General features: G+C 41.5%; 1 protein-coding gene across 3 annotated transcripts in view; it reads left to right on the top strand.

Annotated features, from left to right (window-relative positions):
• Window positions 1-19,670, top strand: part of GNPTAB (N-acetylglucosamine-1-phosphate transferase subunits alpha and beta) — a 74,356-nt gene that overhangs the window by 38,233 nt on the left and 16,453 nt on the right. Inside the window, exons 6-13 of one of the 3 annotated variants that reach the window (XM_047865977.1) lie at window positions 3,109-3,173; window positions 3,442-3,576; window positions 11,845-12,006; window positions 12,726-12,818; window positions 13,134-13,304; window positions 15,284-15,407; window positions 16,743-16,946; window positions 17,854-18,956. In XM_047865977.1, coding sequence (XP_047721933.1) covers window positions 3,109-3,173; window positions 3,442-3,576; window positions 11,845-12,006; window positions 12,726-12,818; window positions 13,134-13,304; window positions 15,284-15,407; window positions 16,743-16,946; window positions 17,854-18,956 — 2,057 coding nt within the window. Of the gene's footprint in view, window positions 1-3,108; window positions 3,174-3,441; window positions 3,577-11,844; window positions 12,007-12,725; window positions 12,906-13,133; window positions 13,305-15,283; window positions 15,408-16,742; window positions 16,947-17,853; window positions 18,957-19,670 lie in introns of all 3 variants that reach the window. The other 2 variants (XM_047865976.1, XM_047865978.1) reach the window with 2 other exon arrangements.

Raw genomic sequence — 19,670 nt, 5'->3', positions numbered from 1 at the left:
CTTAAAGGATCAGATAATAAACATTTTGGGCTTTATGGGCCAAGAGGCAAAATGGAGGATATTATGTAGGCATTTATATGTGTTTAACATTTAGCCTTGTTAAGATGTCAAAACTGTCCTTCACTTGGGGCTGTACTAAAACAGGCAGTGGTTAAGTTTTGGCCATGGAATGCCGACCCTGATCTCGATAAAACATTTGTTCCACATTTGATGTTCCATTTATCTCATTTAACATCTTTTCAGTTAATTATCAAAAACTGTTGACTTTTTTCTCTTTATGAAATACGTCATTTCTGCCCCTCCGATGACAGTACTTCAACAGCCACACAGTGTAGCCCTGTAGCCTGGGCCTGGGTTTCCTCAGCAAAGTGGTTTTTCCAGTTAAGCTTATTCCCTTTGATCTATAGGAATTGAATTTTCTCCTGTGATAGATCACTTTACCTCTTGACTACACTGACCTTTACAAGGAATTATAAAGTGTTTCCTTGTAGCTTTCTCATGCTGGTTAAATTTGTACCCTTTGGGATCTTACAGAACTAATGTAATATACTCCCTTTCCCATGTGACATTTCTTTTCATTCTTACTCCTTTAGCTGTCTCTTAGGGGCTTGTGTTCTAGTTTGTTCTTCTCAGAATGAGCTTTAGTTTCTGTTACTTTTATAGTGTATCAAGCAGAATAGAACCTTTTTTTTCCCACTGTGGTTCAGTCTGCAAAGAGAGTGGGTCTGTTCATTCAGTAAGTATTTATTATTGAGTGCATACTCTGTGCCAGGTACTTTTCTCAGTGCTGAAAATGCAGCAGTGAAGAGAGAGACAAAAATCTTTGCCCTCATTGAGTTTACCTCTTGGCAGAAGGAGACAGACAAATACAGCATACAAATAAATTATATAGTTTGTAGGAGACAACTGGTGTACAGAAAAATTGAGCAGGGGAAATCGAGTGATAGGGGCAGACTCACTGAGAAGGTGATTTTTGAGTGAAAATTTAAAGTAGGTGGGAGGACCAGCAACATGAATATATGGGGAAGGAGTGATTCACTTAAGTGGAATAGCCACTGCAAAGTCCCTGAGGCAGGAGTGTGTCTGGCAGGGAGGCTGGTGTGGCTGGAATAGGGTGAACAAGGGAGAGGGGCAAGAGATAAGCCTAGAGAAGTAATGGGGAACATAGGGGGTCTGCCATGGCAGCCATGGTGAGGACTTTGGCTTTAACTCAGAGTGCAGTGAGCAGTCATTAGAGGGTTTGAGTACAGGAGTGATATGATCTGACTGATGTTCCAAAAGGAGCAGTCTGGCTGCTGTGGTGGGAATAAACTGAGGAGAGGCAAAGATAGAATCATTCAGGCAAGATTCAGGCAAGAGGGAAGGTGACTTGGATCAGAGTAGTGGAGAGAACAGGTTGGATTGAAGGTCAACCTAACAGGATTTCCTGATGGGTTGATGGTGGGGAATAGAGCCCCGCTTTTGGTGAGCCCCAGTTCCTTCTCTCTCTCCCTCTCCCTCTCCCTCTCTCCCCCCCTCTCTCCCTCTCTCCCTCTCTCCCTGTCTCTCCCTCTGACCTTCATGGAACTCTCTCTCTCTCTCTCTCTCTCTCTCTCTCCCTCCCTCCCTCACTCAGCACCCTCTCTCTATTAAATAAACGAGTGAGTAAATTAAGCAAGCAAGCAAGCAAGCACAGAATTACAGTAGAAATTCAGTATGGCCACAGCACATTGTTGACTCTTACTGAACTTGCCCTGGACTAAAACACCTGTCTTTCTAAAGAAACAATCCATGCTAATGCTCCAATACTTCTTAATTTATGCTCGTGTAGTTGGTTTTTGGTACCAGCTTAAAGGTCTTAACCTTTGTAGCAGATTTCATTTTGTTAGGTCTCACTCATTGCTCCAAATAAGAACTTTGGGGAACCCCTAGTATGTTATCCAGGATAATCACTTCTCTGTTGGCTTTATGTAAATCCACACATTTCATAGAAGCATGCCTTCTATGTTTTCCAAAACCTTGAAAGACTGTTGAACAACACAAACCTATGGTATGATCTTCGAAACCTCTCTCTAGGTTAATTGTGGCTTCATAATTTCAGTCTTCAGTCAGAATTGGTTATAATCCACTGAACTTAGGATCTAGGCTAAGTCTCTGTTATGTCCATAGAGATGACATGAGATGTCATTAGCTACCTTGCTGAAATTGTGCACAGATGACATACCACATCTCTCAGAGTTCTCTGATCTGCCAGCATAGGAGAGAGACAGAAAGAGACAGGTGCATATCTGATAAATTTATTTGTAATGAACTCATAATTCTTAGTGCTCAGTGCTTCCTTTAAAGATTAACAGTATACTGCAAAGGCTTTGATTTTTTTCATTGCTCACCAGTTCTATTTTTATGGTACCTCTGAAACTCTTTCCCAGGATCGACAGCTATCTTGACAGGCCAGACCCTGCTTTCCATGCCCATTTTGAAGATGACAGCCTTCTGACCTCTCCTGTTTTCCAAGATCCTTGGGATCTCCAGATGACAGCAGCAAGCTGATGATCTCATTTGTCCCCGTCTCTTTAGAACCCTCTCCCAGTTGGGCTGTGTCATCGCCCCTCTGCACCCTCCAACTTAATCTGCTCTATTTGGCCTTACCTGATGAATTTTAGGAATTCATTGTCACCCTTGAGGGAACCCTAGGACCTACAGTGGTTCCCTGATGTTAATCATAATGCCATTGGCCTGGCTTTCAAGGGCCTTTCTTCTGGTTACCCCTTTTTCCTAGTACCCACCACTCCCAAATGTTTTACTTGCGCCAAATAAATCTTTTTTTTTTTTTTTATTAAATATGTCGATGTTTGCTCCTACATCTGCGATTCTCTCAATCTGTCATCTTCATGTTTCTGCTGCCTGTATGAATCTCTTCTACAGCACTGCAAAATTTAGCATTTAATTGCACACTGGTATTACATCATTCCCCTTTTGTTGGATGGGTTAATTTTGTTTCCCCAGCTACCTATTTTTGAGACCATATAACAGTCTGCTATACAGTCTCAAAATGCTTTGTAGTGTCCTGGCAGATATCATAGTAGTATTCATTAAGAATGTGCTTGCTTATTGTATTCTTTATTGTAGTTGAAGATGCCCAGAATGGAATGTTTAAAGGAAACAGCAAACAGACAGTTTGGAGGGGCTATTTGGTATGTTATTTTAAATCAATTGTATTTATACAGTAAGTTAGAATAAAAGTATAAGTAATAAAGCTGTTTTACCTTGAGAGGGTTTTTGATACTTTTCCTCTTAGCCTAGCTTACAAGTATTAATGAGTGCCGATTTAAGTAACTGTAATGTTCTGATTTTGAAGCTGGTAGATAGATGTAGTAAATCTTTACTAGTTTTCCCAGCTGTAAGTTTTTACCAGCCATATGGTGTGGAGAGTGAGTTGTATTTTTCCGTCTCTTATTTTAGACCACGGATAAAGAAGTCCCTGGGTTAGTGCTAATGCAAGATTTGGCTTTCCTGAGTGGATTTCCACTGACATTCAAGGAAACAAATCAACTAAAAACAAAATTGCCAGAAAATCTTTCTTCTAAAATAAAACTGGTAAGAGCATAGGAACTGAGCAGTGAGTATAACACATTTCATGTAATGCCCGACTGTTCTCTGTGGTCCATTTGAATTCTAGCATAGCTGATAGTCATAAGCAGAGCAGGTCTCTATTCTGCCACAGTGTTGTCTTTCTTTATGGAAGATCCTTACTCTTTTTATTTGGGCAAAAGTTGCAGAGTCTTACTTGGTTTACTGGATTCCCAGACAGAAACATGATTCATTTGTTTAACAAATGAGCTCCCACTGTGTCTCAGGTGCTGTTACACCTGCTGAGAGTATAGCAGTAGACAAAACAGACAAAAGCCCTGGTGGAGCTGACAGTGCAAGGAAATGGAAGCACAGAGGAGGGAGTAGGGCAGGTCAAACTCACAGTAAGTAGACAGGGACTGCATCCTGAGCCTTTATTAAGAGCCTTCACTCATAGAGGGAGGATGCATCAGATACTTGGAATTTTGATAACGCGAAAGCCTTCTTCACTAGTAGCTAATTGAGCCACCAACGTATTTAGAACTTGTACCCATTAACTCTGTATGTTTTTGGTTTTTTTCTAAAATTTTTTATAACATGTATTCATTTTTGAGAGAGAGAGAGAGAGTGTGTGAGTCGGGGAGGAGCAGAGAGAGAGAGACACAGAATCTGAAGCAGGCTCCAGGCTCTGAGTTGTCAGCACAGAGCCCAACATGGTGCTCGAACCCATAGACCGCAAGATCATGACCTGAGCCAAAGTTGGATGCTCAACTGACTGAGCCACCCAGGCATCCCTAACTCTTAATGCTTTGATGCCATTTGTTAGGGTTGACTCTGGAGGCTGACCCAAGACATGCCTTTTCCTTAACATTTATTGTTTTCAAGCCACTTGCTCTATTGTGTGGGTGTTCTTTCCTTTTGACCTTATGTCAAGACGCCTGCGGTTCTGTCAGAAACATTCCGGGTTATGAAACATGAATGCCTTTTTCTTAGAACAGAAGGCATAAAGTTCTGGGCTCAGAAATTTTTAGGGTCTGGTTTTCTTGATTTTGCAAGGAAACATTCTTTAAATTATGCCACGGTCAGGTTCCTGATTCTTACTTCCTTCTATTGATGTCGTTCAACAATTTAGAGGTGAAAGGGTAGAGATGAGGAAGCAATGGTGGGGGAGAGCAGTGATTGGAGAGTTCTTGAGTTCCTGTCTTGACCATATTTTTTATACCCTGCCCCACTCCTAAAGTTCCCTTTAACTTCTTTTCTCCATAAATGTACCACTGTTTTAAGATAAACTACATCACCTCTGTAAGTGTGATGGTAATGGAATGATATTTATATTCTTTCTTTTTTTCATATTTTCCTAAGTTTTTTTTATGGTACCTGGAAATATGGTAGTGTGCAGCTAGATCAGGGTTGAATTATTACTTATCTTCAGTTATTTAAAAATAGATATTCCTGGGGCGCCTGGGTGGCTCAGTCAGTTAAGTGGCCGACTTCGGCTCAGGTCATGATCTCGCGGTCCGTGAGTTCGAGCCCCGCGTCGGGCTCAGAGCCTGGAGCCTGTTTCAGATTCTGTGTCTCCCTCTCTCTGACCCTCCCCCGTTCATGCTCTGCCTCTCTCTGTCTCAAAAATAAATAAACGTTAAAAAAAAGAAATTAAAAAAAAAATAGATATTCCTCCTTCCTCTAAGTTTTTTTGTTTGTTTAAATTGAAAAAGTTTGACATAACACTGTGTAAATTTAAGGTGTACAACACGTTACTTTTTTTTTTTAATGTTTATTTTGAGAGAGAATGAGCGAGCAGGAGAGAGGCAGAGAGAGAGGAAGAGAGACTCCCAGGCAGGCTTCACGCTGTTAGCAAAGAGCCTGATGCAGGGCCCAATCTCACAAACTGTGAGATCATGCATGACCTGAGCTGAAACCAAGAATCGTCCGCTTAACCGACTGAGCCACCCAGGTGCCCCTATGATATGTTATTTTAAATACATTTATGTATTGTAATATGATTGCCATGGTAGCAGTATTTATCACTACATAATTATAGCACAGTATTGTCTATATTGATTATACTGTGTATTAGCTCTCTCTGGCTTATTTATTACTCATTGCAAAGTTTGTGTTTTAAAACATCGGTCTTATTCCCCAGTCCCCCATCCCCTGGTAAATACATTTTACTCTGTTTTTTATGAGTTTGACTTTTTTGGACTCCACATATAATTTGTCTTTCTCTGACTTGCCTCACTTATTAGTGTAATGTACCTTAATAAGCGTTAGGTCCATCTATGTTGTAACAGATAGCAGGATATCCTCCTCTCTCACGGCCAAATGGAATATTATTATATTCCATTATGTATATATACTACATCTTTTTTTTTTTTTTTTTCTTTAATCTGTTCACCTGTTGATGGGCATTTTGGTTGTTTCCATATCGTGGCTATTGTGAATAATGCTGTAATAAACATGGGAGTGCAGATGTCTCTTCAAAATCCTGTTTTCATTTCCTTTGGATATGTGCCCAGAAGTGGAATTGCTGCATCATATGGTAGGTTTATTTTTAATTTTTTAAGGAACCTCCATATTGTTTTCCATAGTGGTTGGACCAATTTACATTTCCACCAACAGTGGACAAGGGTTCCATTTTCTCCACGTCCTTGCCAGCACTTGTTGTCTCTTGACTTCTTGATAGTAGCCATTCTGACAGGTATGAGGTGGTATCTCATTATGGTTTTGATTTGTATTTCCTTGATGATGAGTGATGCTGAACATCTTTTCATGTCTGCTGACCACTTTAATGTTCTCTTTCAAAAAATGTCTACTTTGTTCTGCTCATTCTAATTTATTGTTTATTTATTTATTTATTTCTCCTTTTTAAATTGGATTTTGTTGTTGTTAAGCTGTATAAGGTCTTCATATTTTGGATATTAACCCCATTATCCAATATATGGTTTGCAAAAATTTCCTCCCATTCTTTAGGTTTTCTTTTCATTTTGTTAATTGTTTCTCTTGCTGTGCAGAAGTTGTTGAGTTTGATGTAGTCTCATTTATTGATTTTTTATTTTGTTGTTTGTGCTTTTGGCATCACGTCCAGAAACTCATTGCCAAGATTGCTATGGAGGAGATCCTTCCCTTTGTTTTCTTCTACGAGTTTTATGGTATCAAGTCTTATGTTTAAGTCTCTGATCATTTGTAGCCAATTTATGTGTGTGGTGGGAAGGAGGGATCCCTCTTTTCACTGTTCTGCATGTGTTTTTCTCCCGTCACTTATTTTTCGTACTGATTTGGACAGATAAAAGCATAGATTAGCGTTCGTTTCCCCCGATGTTTATTTAGCTTCTTGGCTTCCAAGCTATTGGTTCGAGAATTATAGACACGTGTAGCTGTACTTCTGACTGTTAGCTCAACTTCCTTATGCAGAAAGAATGACATTCTTGAATCTGTTTATATGATTCCAACTGTAATACATTTTTAAAGGAAAGAAGGTTCATGATACATCTCCATCCTCCACTCGGGTTTGACCACCCCACTGCTCTTCGGCTGCTGTAGGTGCTCACCAGTGCTGACGGCTTTTGGTGTGTCTGTTGGTGGATGGGTGTGTGCCACCAAAGAATGCCAATCCAAGTAGCAGTTAACCCTTCAGCAAACTATTTTGGGTATGGAGTGGTGTGTGCAGGTAGAAGTAGGGCGGGGGAGTAACTTGAATTGGACGAGGAGTACCAGCAAGCTCTGTGCTCTGTGCATGATGATACCCCCTTCCACCATTCATTCACCCAGCTGGAGCTTTATTTGGACTCCCAGACTTGTCTTTGTGGAGGCTATCACCCCCTCTGAGGGTCAGGCTGAGTACCCACAACATTCATTACAGGTCATTTTCCTGATGCCAACACCTGTGATCAATTTCAGGGATTAGAACTTCTGGTTTTTGTAGGCTAAAGAGAAAATGACAAAGGGGAACAAGAGGAGTGTATCAGCAGTTGAGGCCAATTCTTCAAGTGACTGTTTTTCTGTAGGTTCCTCTTCCTGGTTTTATTATGAATACCTTGAGAATGAAGTTTCCTGTCACTGGGTTCCCAGTCCATTTAGAGTGTGAGCTTTTAGTAAATGTCTACTGTTTGCCAGGGAGTGTGCTAAGGATCACTGAGTGAATAAAAGCATTTAAATAATTTTTGGGGGTGATCACTTCCAAGTAAGTGTTTATACAGTGTTGTAGGAACACCTGGGCTTTAGTTGTACTGGGGCAAGGAAGGCTTTGAGAATAGAAGGAATCTTAGCTGGGCCCTGAACACAGCAGCCGTTCTCCTGGCAGAGAAGGGAGGGGGAAAGACCATTCCAACAGTAGGGAACGGCTTGAACAAAGGACTGGAGGCCTATAAGTCAATGATTTCCTGAAAACCAAGGCAGCTGGTTCCCGGAGGCTAGAAACCAGGCAGGGATTTTGCTGGTGCTGAGAAAAGGGAAAAGAGATTGAGGCCAGATTGAGAAAGATCTCCTGTTAAGGTGCCTGAACTTTATCCTGGAGACAGGGGGCAACCAGGAGCACTTAATCTGTTTCTAAGGAATGTAATAGGTGAAGGTATGGTAGGCAGAGATTAAGCAAGATGAGGCTGTGCAAAAAACCAGTTCAGCCACTGTGGCTATAGCCCAGCAAGATGTTCAGGTTCAGCAAGTGCCTTGGCAATGGTGCCAGTGATGAGAATGGTTCCAAAAACATCTGCAAGAAATCCTCAGCATGACCTAGTGACTTATTAGCCATTGGTGAGAGGGAAGGAAAAATGAAAGGGGAAGTGGATGTTACTAGTGAAGATGGAAGTGATGGCTTTAACCACATTTGGAGCCTCCATGGGAGAAGCAAGTTTTTTGGAAAGGAAATCCAGAGCTTAGCTTAGGGCATGTTATGTTAGAGGTGCTTTGTGGCATGTGGGAGAAGAGGGCTATTGGACACTGGACTTCAGGACCTAAACGAGCTGGACCGTTTTGCCCTCCCAGGGTCCTCCAGGAGGACTTGAGGTAGGCCTGTGGCCTCCGAGTCACCCAGGGCTCGGTTCTGTCCTTCAGACCCTGCCTGGGCACGAGTGCCCAGGACAGGCACTGCTTGTTCACTTGTGTACCCCTCATGATTACCACAGGGCCTGGCACCTAGGGGGCCACTCCAGAAATGCTTGTGGAAGGCATGAGCAAGAAGAAATGCTGTGACTGAGAACATACCTGCCGTGTACCATGGCCTGGAATATAAAGGGAAATGTTTGAGCAGTGTGATTATTCTAAGAAGTCACTTTGGGTTTTGGTACCATAGTCATATACATACAACTTTGCATTTATCGTTCTGTTTAGAGCAAAACCAGAATCTCCTCACTCCCAAGGAGGAGAAGTAGGGTTGAGTGTAGTTGCAGTTGCAGAACAATAGATTTGAATTCATTAAAACTTTTATGTGGCCTATAGTTTTACAAATAAGTCTTTTCTATTAAAAGCTTTCTAGTTTGATGTGATTAATAACCCTTTATCTGTAGAATTTTTGTACATGATGGACACAGAATTCACCTTTTGGGAAATGAGATTATCCTTTGGTCTTTATTTTTAGCTCACTCTAAATCTTTCTGTATTTTCAGACATTTTTACTCATAGTGGAGTTTTCACTTGTTTTTTGATTTTTTGTTCACTTCTTTAACATATGTTAGAGCATGTGGAAAAATCTTCCCAAAGCTCTCAAGTACATTCTACCATTTGGTTTATGATTCAGTACTACTGGTTGCTGAGTGAGTGTGCAAAAGAAGTGGAGAACATGGACTTATCTTCAAGCTACTTAGAATCATGTTTTGGAGATAGTATGTGTGCATGTGAAGTATTCAAGCAGCAAGACAAGACAGTGTAATATTAGGTATCGAGCAGAGTAGCAGAGGCTTCGGGTTGGCATTTAGAGTCAGGAAAGGTCTATGTGGATTAGAGACATGAGAGAAGTTTTCAAAGACTAAGAGCCTGTACAGATCCTTGAAGGCTGACCAGGGTGTTTGTTCCGACAGGAAGGACAGTGCGGGTGGGGTGAGAACAGCATATTGTCCTACCTGGACTCTGTTCCCTCAAACCTCTATTCAAGGCACATTCAAGGTAACAGTAAATTATTGTAATACTGTATTGATGCCCATTTTAGTGACTTCCCTGAAATTACCTTATGCACCTGCTCTTTTAAAGGATAGTACCCTTTGGCCTGTTTTATTCCTAAAGTAGGCACTTCAGTAGATTAAACAAACAACTCTGGAACTGATTTTAGTTTTAGAAAATTCTTGAGTTGTCTAATTACTGGAATGAGTTTATTTTTCATTTATATTAGTTGGCATGTTTTTCCCCTAACCTTATGCCACCATGTATAGGTATATCGATCCATTATTCTAGATAATGCTATAGTAAACAAACATCCTGAAACCTCTGGCTTAAAAATAACAAACCTTTATTTCTCCATCAGGTTAAAGAAATGTCTGTTGTGGGTCTGCAGTGGGTGGGTGTAGAAGTTGTTCTCTCTTTGAGAAACTTATAATTTAAAGAACTTAGATGAAATGATAGTTTCACATAAGAAGCTATATATGGAGGCAGTTGCCCATAGTTGCCCAAACTAGGAACTCCAGCCTTGGGCACTTACTACACCCACTTTTCCTTACCACCTCCTGTCTCCCTGCAGACGTAATTAAGTGTCCAGGATTAGGGTGCCACCTAGTGGCTATCAGAGGATACTTCCTCCCCAACTTTTTTACCACTCACAACTTGATGGCAGCAGAAAAGCTTGTTTCAACATGTAAATAGTTCCTGAAGCTCTTTACCTTTTATCTTTCTAATTAGGAAAATGTCCATGAAATTTCAGAATGGTTTCCCAGACTACAATCATTTCGGATAGAAGGGATTAAGATAAGGATATTTACCCAATGTTAAAATACTACATTTATAAACATTTGGTGATTTTATACTCCAGGGAGCCCTCAGAGGTGCTGTGGGAGGCAGTGAGGGAGGGAGGGGAGGAGCAGGGGAGGCTGGGATGGGCAGTGAGACTCGGTAGATGTCCGGATAGAAGAATATCTGCCCTGCCTCCTACCTGTCCCACCACATAGCAAGGTAGGATATGACAGCAGTGGGAGCTGACCTTCGGTGAGTGCTTAGTATATGCCAGGTGCCATTAGCATGGAAGAAAGTAATCTGTCAGAAGACAGTATCCACTTGTTCATGGACATGCCCATACACCCACACACAATTTGTGTTAAGGGGAAAAATATAAATGAAATTCTAACTTTAGCTTCTAGTTTTTGGCATAAATAAGCTGAGGAAACATTGAAAGATGAGGTAAATATAGTCATGTAGCATATACAAGAGTTCAAAATGAGCCCATAATGATTTATGTTTGCTCTGTTTTATAAAGAAAGGATGCCATAAATTAAGGAATTGGCCCTGTTAGAAGAGTCAGTTGGGCAGAAGGTTTTGCTTTCCAAGATTAGTAGTTTCCAATCTCCCTACCCTTTAAGGTCTGAAAGCCTCTTTTCATAGGAAATTGAATGATACAGAGTTAGAACATGAAACAGCTCAAGGGTGGTGTGGACTCTGGTAGTGGTGGGAAAGCCTGTTTGTAAAACATGTTGATGTTTGTGATGTTCCCTTAGACATGATTTCTTTGAAAGCTTTGCCCCCAAAAGCACTTTTCGTATGGAAGTCCTACAGTCAGTCCTGTCAAAGGTGCTCCTCTTAAATGTGGGGCACAGAAGCCGATTGGAGGCCCTGCTAACAGGCGTGCTCTCTGCCAGTCTGGGCAGTTACTTTGCAGGTTTCTCCCAGTAGAAGCAGATTGGTAATATTCTAGAACAAAGGTCACAATTGGTGACCAGTTGTGTTTTGTTTGAGAGCATGACCATCAAAAACATTCGAGTCAGCATTGAAAAATGGGGAGATTGCTTACAACACTCGGGGATCCTGGTGTCTCAGGATCTGGCCGCACTTGTCAATGTTGAGCAGTGGCTGCAGCTTGTGGATGGCCCTGAAATGTCCCATTTCCCACAACTCCACCACTCGCTCTGCTTTACATGCCTGGTCTCTTCCATTCACTTGGGAAGTGTGTCTGGCCTGTTCAGGTCTTCTTTTGGTGATAATAGCCTTACTAGTTCATAATCTATATAAAGAGATACATTTAATCTTTAAATATATATACAATATATTTAAGTATGCATCATACACTATGTATATATTTAAAGATTAAAGATCAAACTGGGATCAAACGTGTCTCTTCTTTGAGGTTGAGTTTTTCCGCGTAACCCTTCTGTTATTTTACAGTTGCAATTGTATTCAGAGGCCAGTGTAGCACTTCTGAAACTGAATAACCCCAAAGATTTCCAAGAACTGAATAAGCAGACCAAGAAGAACATGACCATTGAGGGAAAAGAACTGACTATAAGTCCTGCATATTTATTGTGGGACCTGAGTGCCATCAGCCAGGTAAGGCATGAACCTGGATCAAGGGTTTAGATTGTTAAAGATTTGTAAGTCATTATATTAGAAGGAAGAGGATTTCTAGAGAGAGGAGTTGATCGGAACTTTTCTAATTTTCCAATCACTGCCATTGGTTAACATTAACCGAAGTGACCTAGAATCAGATCCGAGAAACTTCTCTCTTTAGAAAGTGCAAAAGGGGGCAACTGGGTAGCTCAGTTGGTTAAGTGTCCAACTCTTGATTTCAGCTCAGATCATGAGCTCACGGGTTTGTGAGATTGGGATTCTCTCTTTCTGTGCCCCCACTCCTGCACACGCTTGCTAGCTCTCTTAGAATAAATAAACTTAAAAAAAATTAAAAAGTACAAAAAAAAGTTGGGTATGTATGTATGTATGTATTTATTTATTTAGAGGTGGGGAGGGGCGGAGAGAGAGAATCCCAAGCAGGTTCCACACTCCTGGTGGAGCTTGATGTGTGGCTTGGTCCCATGACCTGAGCTGAAATTAAGAGTTTGATGCTTAACCAAATGAGCCACCCAGGCACCCTTATGTTGTTGTTTTAAATATGCCAAGTGTTTCGCATTTTTTTGTAATGTTCAAATGTAGGGCTTGGTCTTTAAAAGTCTGCCAGAGCCTGAGAGCAGATTGGGCAGAGGGATAGCCAGGAGGAGAAGGTATGACTTAAGTGGTATTTTACATCTTCACGTGTGAAATGGTTTTCTCAGTCTAAGCAGGATGAAGATGTTTCTGCCAGCCGTTTTGAAGATAATGAAGAGCTGAGATACTCCCTGCGATCCATTGAGAGGCATGCTCCATGGGTTCGGAATATTTTCATTGTCACCAATGGGCAGATTCCCTCTTGGCTGAACCTTGATAATCCTCGAGTGACAATAGTCACACACCAGGTCCATGACTTTCCATGTATCACAAGGCTGTGGTTTTTCTGTTGCTCATTGCACCTTTACCTATCCCTCATTTCATTCCCCGTACCCTCCCCCTCCCCACCTGCATCCCCTTCATTTTTCTTCTCATCTCCCTTCCTTCCTCCCATAACCAAAACCAAAACCAAAACAAAACGATTCTTATCCGCCCTCTTTTTCTCTTGCCTTTTTATGTCGTCATTTGCTTAAAAGGATGTTTTTCGAAATTTGAGCCACTTGCCTACCTTTAGTTCACCTGCTATTGAAAGCCACATTCATCGCATCGAAGGGCTGTCCCAGAAGTTTATTTATCTGAACGACGATGTCATGTTTGGGAAGGATGTGTGGCCAGATGATTTTTATAGTCACTCGAAAGGTCAGAAGGTGAGTGCCTAAGAGGAAGGGATGCCTAGCTTAGAAGTCACTTAGAAGTTATAAACAGTAGGTCAGGACATTGAGTATGCGTACTACTGTATTCAGTTTTGAGTGCTAAGCTCAGGAGAGTTAATAATTTGGGAGTACAAAAACTGTTCCCTAGTAGTTTTTTACTTTTCTGCCCTGTCAGACACCTAGAACCCACGTTCTAAATTATTCTATTACAATAACAGCAGAAAAAAGTAAAGTCACTATGAAATATGAAATCGTGGTTAGAACATCAGCAAAATGGCCAGGATAAAAGTGAGCTCACTTTTCTGCTTACAGCCATGGATAAAATTTCATTTAAGGCAGTGGTCTCACTCTGGCTTTGAGAGGCATGATGGGGAAGTGGCTTTGAGCACAGAGCCCGGAGCAACGGTTGAGGACCGTCCTGGGCCAGTGACTAGATGTGGGTTTCCTGTCTGCAAAGTGCGGAAGCTAGGAGTACGCCTGTGGCGCTGTTGGAGGGAATCAGTGATGAGTTGGAGACTTAGTCATAAGCTTTTAAGTGCCAGAACCCTGCAGGTGGAAGTGCTAACTGCACAAAGCTACTTTCCTGTTGCTGTTTATGCTGCCCCAGAGTGCTCATCCTCTCCTCCCCTGTTCACTTGCCTCCTCTGTGTTTGTGGGGCTGCCATGCTGAGCTGCGGCTCGGCAGTGGAGACATACAGAATCAGGGCCTTGAACGGCGATTTCCGTGCCGGCAGGTATGCCCTGGTGCGAAGAGTGGGAGTTCAGGAGGCTGAAATCCGGCCAGAGACTAATTCCCATCTGAACTGAAGTGAACTTTGAAGAACAAATAGGAGTTAACTAGATGAAGAAAGACACTCCAAGTAGATGGAGCACGCAGAGGCATGGAGTGCATTTTTTAAAAAATTAATTTAATTTAAAAAGTAACCTTGTGGGGCGCCTGAGTGGCTCAGTCGGTTAAGTGTCCGATTTCAGCTCAGGTCATGCTCTCACCACTCATGAGTTCGAGCCCCGTGTGGGGCTCTGTGCTGAGGGCTCAGAGCCTGGAGCTTGCTTCTGATTCTGTGTCTTCCTCTCTCTCTGCCCCTCCCTGCTCATGCTCTATCTCCCAAAAATAAATAAACATTGAAAAAAATTAAAAAAAAAAAAATAATAATAAGGGCGCCTAGGTGGCTCAGTCAGTTAAGTGTCTGACTTCAGCCCGGGTCATGATCTCACAGTTTGTGAGTTCGAGCCCCGTGTCAGGCTCTGTGCTGACAGCTCAGGGCCTGGAGCCTGCTTCAGATTCTGTGTTGTCTTCTGTCTCTGCCCCTCCCATGCTCATGGTCTGTCTCTCTGTCTCTCAATAATAAATAAACATTAAAAAAAAAAAAAAGTAACCTTGTACCTTGTCACTCATTTTGAAAGCAGGTGAGTTCACAATTCAGAACACTGTGCTGATAATGTATCACAGGACCTTATGCACAGACGTAAGGATATTGAGAGTTCCATCTGCTGCTTTTCTCAGCCTTGGGACAAGATTATACATAAACACATTTGGGAGTTAATGACAGTTGTTAACAGAAAAGCAGTGACTTGTATGATATACTTTCCACCTGCTTTGTCACGTTTTTTATTCACATTCAAGCCTGACATGTTGCTATTTTATTTCAAAATACATTGTAAGACCATGTGAAAAACTAACCCATGAATTGAGTCCTTGTCTGCTTTCCTTGAGTAATGGAAAAGAGTAAATGTACTTAGTAAGAATCATCAACAGAGCAGGAGGACTTTGCAAACTATTGCAGGTACCTGCAGACTTAATCCAATATATGCCACATGGATGCAGACAGCCCAGGGAAAATTGTAACCTTTTCTAGAGGCTCACTCAATTTCTTTTCTTTTTTTTCCTTTTCTTCTTCTTCTGTTTTTTAAAAGGAATCCTACTTTGAGATTGGAACGTGTCAGAAACCATTTTCTTTCTGGCTTTGTCCTAGGTTTATTTGACATGGCCTGTGCCAAACTGTGCTGAGGGCTGCCCGGGTTCCTGGATCAAAGATGGCTATTGTGACAAGGCTTGTAATAATTCAGCCTGTGATTGGGATGGTGGTGACTGCTCTGGTAAGGGTGTGTTCACATGTAATTTGTTCATGTTTATGGACTTTTTTCATTCTTTTTTTTTTTTTAACGTTTATTTTTGAGAGAGAGATTGGGCAAGTGAGAGTTGGGGTGGGCAGAGAGAGAGGGGATAGAGCATCCAAAGCAGGCTCCATGCTGACAGCAGCGAGCCCGACTCAGGGCTTGAACCCACAAACTGCGAGATCATGACCTGAGCCGAAGTCAGATACTTAACCAACTGAGCCACCCAGGCACCCCTGAACGGTTTTTCATTCTTAGTCATTATTGAATATGTACAGTGACTTAAACATTCTGCTTGTATGAAAACAATCAGTAATAATCCATAGATTCTGGAGATAGTAGGGCTAGTGTCCCCATGTAGATCAGTTTTTTCATATTCTCCATTGTTGAGGGCATATTTCCATGCTGGCCCTGCACTTGAAAATGCCTTTTATTATTTAAAATACGAGAATCAGGAATAGCCTTAATTATGTAAACTCAAGAGCAAGAATCACTCTGACTCAGTCTTGTAGGAGCTCACAGCTGGTGGCTTTCAGCAGCAGCTTGCTGTTAGGGAGTAACTAAAGAGAAATAAAGATCTTCTCTCTTCAGCATCCCCCTTACATGGTTATGTTTACACTTGTTGATAATAACGTGTTTTTACATTTGTTGATTGCTTTTCAGTTTATAAAGCATTCTCCATTATCCACTTGAATTTTTTAGTCACCTAAGGAAGAGAGAATGTGTGCACAGGTATCATCCCCATATTCCACATGCGGAAACAGATTTGGAAACCTGTTGAGTATTAGAAAAAGCAAAGCTTTAAGTTGTAGTCTGGTCAGATGCACTGAAAAATATAAGCAGCTGCAATGAGAGAATGCAGACATACCCGGTGGATCTGTGCAGTCCAGAGAACTCAGCCCCTAATAGAACATTAACATTTGGTAGTGATATTGGCACCCATATTTGGACATGTTTTGGCAGTTCTGACAGTCAGTCTTCAATAACCTCTTCCTGTTTCCCTGCTCCTCCACACAACCTCCACACGCCCCCCACACGCCCCTTGGAGCAAGTTCGTACTTCAGGGCTGCACAGCTAGTAAGTGCCAAGGCCTGGTCATCCCATGCCTAATCCTCTGGCAAGTGATGTCCCCTTTTCAGTTTGTTTTCTTCTTAAGGTACATGAAATCTGGGTGAACCTTTTCTGGCTGAAATGTAGGCATTAGTCTCAATAGCACTATTGAGAAAGAGAAACTGCCCTTTGTTCAAGATGATAAGCACATCATCTTGATATGTGTGATAAGCACATAAGGATCCTGTTCTCTTCCTTCCTCTATAGGTAACAGTGGCGGGAGTCGCTACGTCGCAGGAGGCGGGGGTACTGGGAGTATTGGAATTGGACAGCCCTGGCAGTTTGGCGGAGGTCTAAACAGTGTTTCTTACTGTAATCAAGGATGTGCTAATTCCTGGCTTGCTGATAAGTTCTGTGACCAGGCTTGCAATGTCTTGTCCTGTGGGTTTGATGCTGGCGACTGTGGGCAAGGTATATTTATTGCCATAAAACATATTTAGACTAAGGGGATCAAAATCCTTGATGAGTAGAGGGGAGTTTGTATTGTTGTTATTTAAACTAATTACTCTCTATGTATTCTTCACCCATCGTTGAATTCAAACTAGCAGTAAGTGAAAAGTAAGAGATCTTTAAAAAATAGTAGATACTGGAGCTGCTGCTTTTCCTGCTATTGCACCAGTCTGGCTGATTTTGTACTAAGCAGATATACCTTTGTTGAAAATATATAGTTTTATATATTTAGGTTTAATATAGGTTTAATTTAGAAATAATAAAAAGAGAGGTTATAATGTACTAAATCCAATATAATGAATATTGGATCTTTTTTTTTTTAGTGTTTATTTTGAGAGAGAGTGAGAGAGAGATAGAGGGAGAGAACAAGCACGGTAGAGAGGCAGTGAGAGAGAGAGAGAGAGAGAGAGAGAGAGAGAGAATCCCAAGCAGGCTCCACCGTCAGCACAGAGCCCCATGTGGGGCTCGGTCCCACAACCCTTGGATCATGACCTGAGCTGAAATCAAGAGTTGGATGCTCAACCAGCTGAGCCACCCACGTGCCCCTGGATCTTGCTGATAGCTTATCAGTGGTGGTCGTTTGGGCAGAATGTCATACTTTTTCAAATGGACACAAAGCTGAAAGTTCATCACTGAAATTTGCCTATCTCTATAGTAAGTTAGACTCTGCATTTCATGTTGATAATAGTGATTGCTTCAGATAGTAAAATGAGCCCTGTAACAGCAGCTCTTGTGTTAGAATGTTTGACTATTTTGAAGTCAATTTAAAGTCATTCTTAGAAAGTGAAAACTCAAACCCTCAGAATTAAAGGAAAAGGAGGGGAAAATGCCTCATTTTTTAAAGTCATGTTTGTGTTTTTTCCTCTAGATCATTTTCATGAATTGTATAAAGTAACACTTCTCCCAAACCAGACTCACTATGTTATTCCAAAAGGTGAATGCCTGCCTTATTTCAGCTTTGCAGAAATAGCCAAAAGAGGAATTGAAGGTGCCTATAGCGACAACCCAATAATTCGACATGCTTCCATTGCCAATAAGTGGAAAACCATCCACCTCATAATGCACAGTGGAATGAATGCAACCACAATACATTTTAATCTCACGTTTCAAAATACAAACGATGAAGAGTTCAAAATTCAGATAATAGTAGAGGTTGACACGAGAGAGGAACCCAAAGTGAATTCTACAACCCAGAAATCTTACCAAAATTTGGTTAGCCCCACGACACTTCTACCAGAGGCAGAAATCCTGTTTGAAGATATTCCTGAAGAGAAACGCTTTCCAAAGTTCAAGAGACATGATGGCAACACAACAGGAAGATTCCAAGCGGAGATGAAAATTCCCCAAGTGAATATTTCACTCCTTCCGAAAGAGGCCCAGTTGAGTCTCAGTAACTTGGATTTGCAACTAGAACGTGGAGATATCACTGTGAAAGGGTACAACCTGTCCAAGTCAGCTTTGCTGAGATCATTTCTGAAGAACCTACCAGATGCTAAAATAAAAAGAAATCAAGCTATAATAACAGATGAAAGAAATGACAGTGTAGAGGCCCCGCTGGAAAAACAGGTTCACAAAAGCATCTTGCCATATAGCTTGGGAACATTTGAAAGATTACAGAAGTCAACTTATCCAGCAGCAACAATAAAAGTGAATGGCCACTACCAGAGTCAGAATCCACCCCCAGACTTAGAAATGGAAGGCAAATTTAGATCTGAAATTCTGATCCAAGAAGTAAGAGGCGAAAGTGTGTCAAAAGAAAAACTCTCATCTCGAATTGTTCCACTGCAAGACCAGATGACAAAAGAAAAAATCACAGGGAAAGAACAAGAGAAACACAGAATGGAGGAAAATGTGAACAATTATATCGATGTTAATGAAGTATTACCTGGCAGAAAACTGCAGCATCACGCAGACAGTTACCTGGGCTTTTTGCCATGGGAGAAAAAAAAATATTTCCAAGATCTTCTTGATGTAAGTTACATCCAGCCTAATTGCGTCCCATGCTCAGGAAGAAATAAATAACCTTGTGAGTAATAACTATAATAGGTGCCATTTATTTAGGACTTCCTGTGCCAACCATTGGACTAAATGTTTTTGTTTTTTTTTTTTACGTGTTAATATAATTATCCCAATACCCTTAACATAAAAATACCTTATAAGATTATCTACTGTCAGGATCCCCATGCTACAGTTTAGAGTGAAACAGCCTTAGAGTGAATGAGTTGGGAAGTTAGCCAGGGGCAGGCCCTGAGTAAATAGTGGAACAGGGATGGTACCTTACCTTCACTTGGCAGGTTGTGATTTCAAAAAATGCTTTTGTGTATGTTGTGTGGGTCAGACCTAATATTTCTCCAGTTTTACTGATGGAAAATACCCCAAGGTGCAGATATATTCATTAGCTTCCAGTGTGAGCCAAGCCTCAAAGTTTGAGTGCTCACCCTCCTGTACCACGGCCTCCACGGTGTCATGGTGTCATTTGTACATCTGCCAAGTGCTGGCACTGTGGTCACTGCTGGGGAATGCAAGACTATTAGAACACAGCTCATGGAGTCTCAGGGGGCAAGCTGGGAGGACAGATTTGTGTGTAAATAATTATAGCAAAGTGATAGGGGTCTTTTGAGGTAGGGGCAAGGAGTCCAAAGGGAAAAATTCCTTAACTCCACTGAGAGTATTGGGGAAGGCATC

Source organism: Prionailurus viverrinus, chromosome B4, assembly GCF_022837055.1.
Source record: "Prionailurus viverrinus isolate Anna chromosome B4, UM_Priviv_1.0, whole genome shotgun sequence".
Lineage (NCBI taxonomy): Eukaryota > Metazoa > Chordata > Mammalia > Carnivora > Felidae > Prionailurus > Prionailurus viverrinus.
Note: the sequence above shows the minus strand (reverse complement) of the source record. Positions and strands in the feature narration are given on the sequence as shown.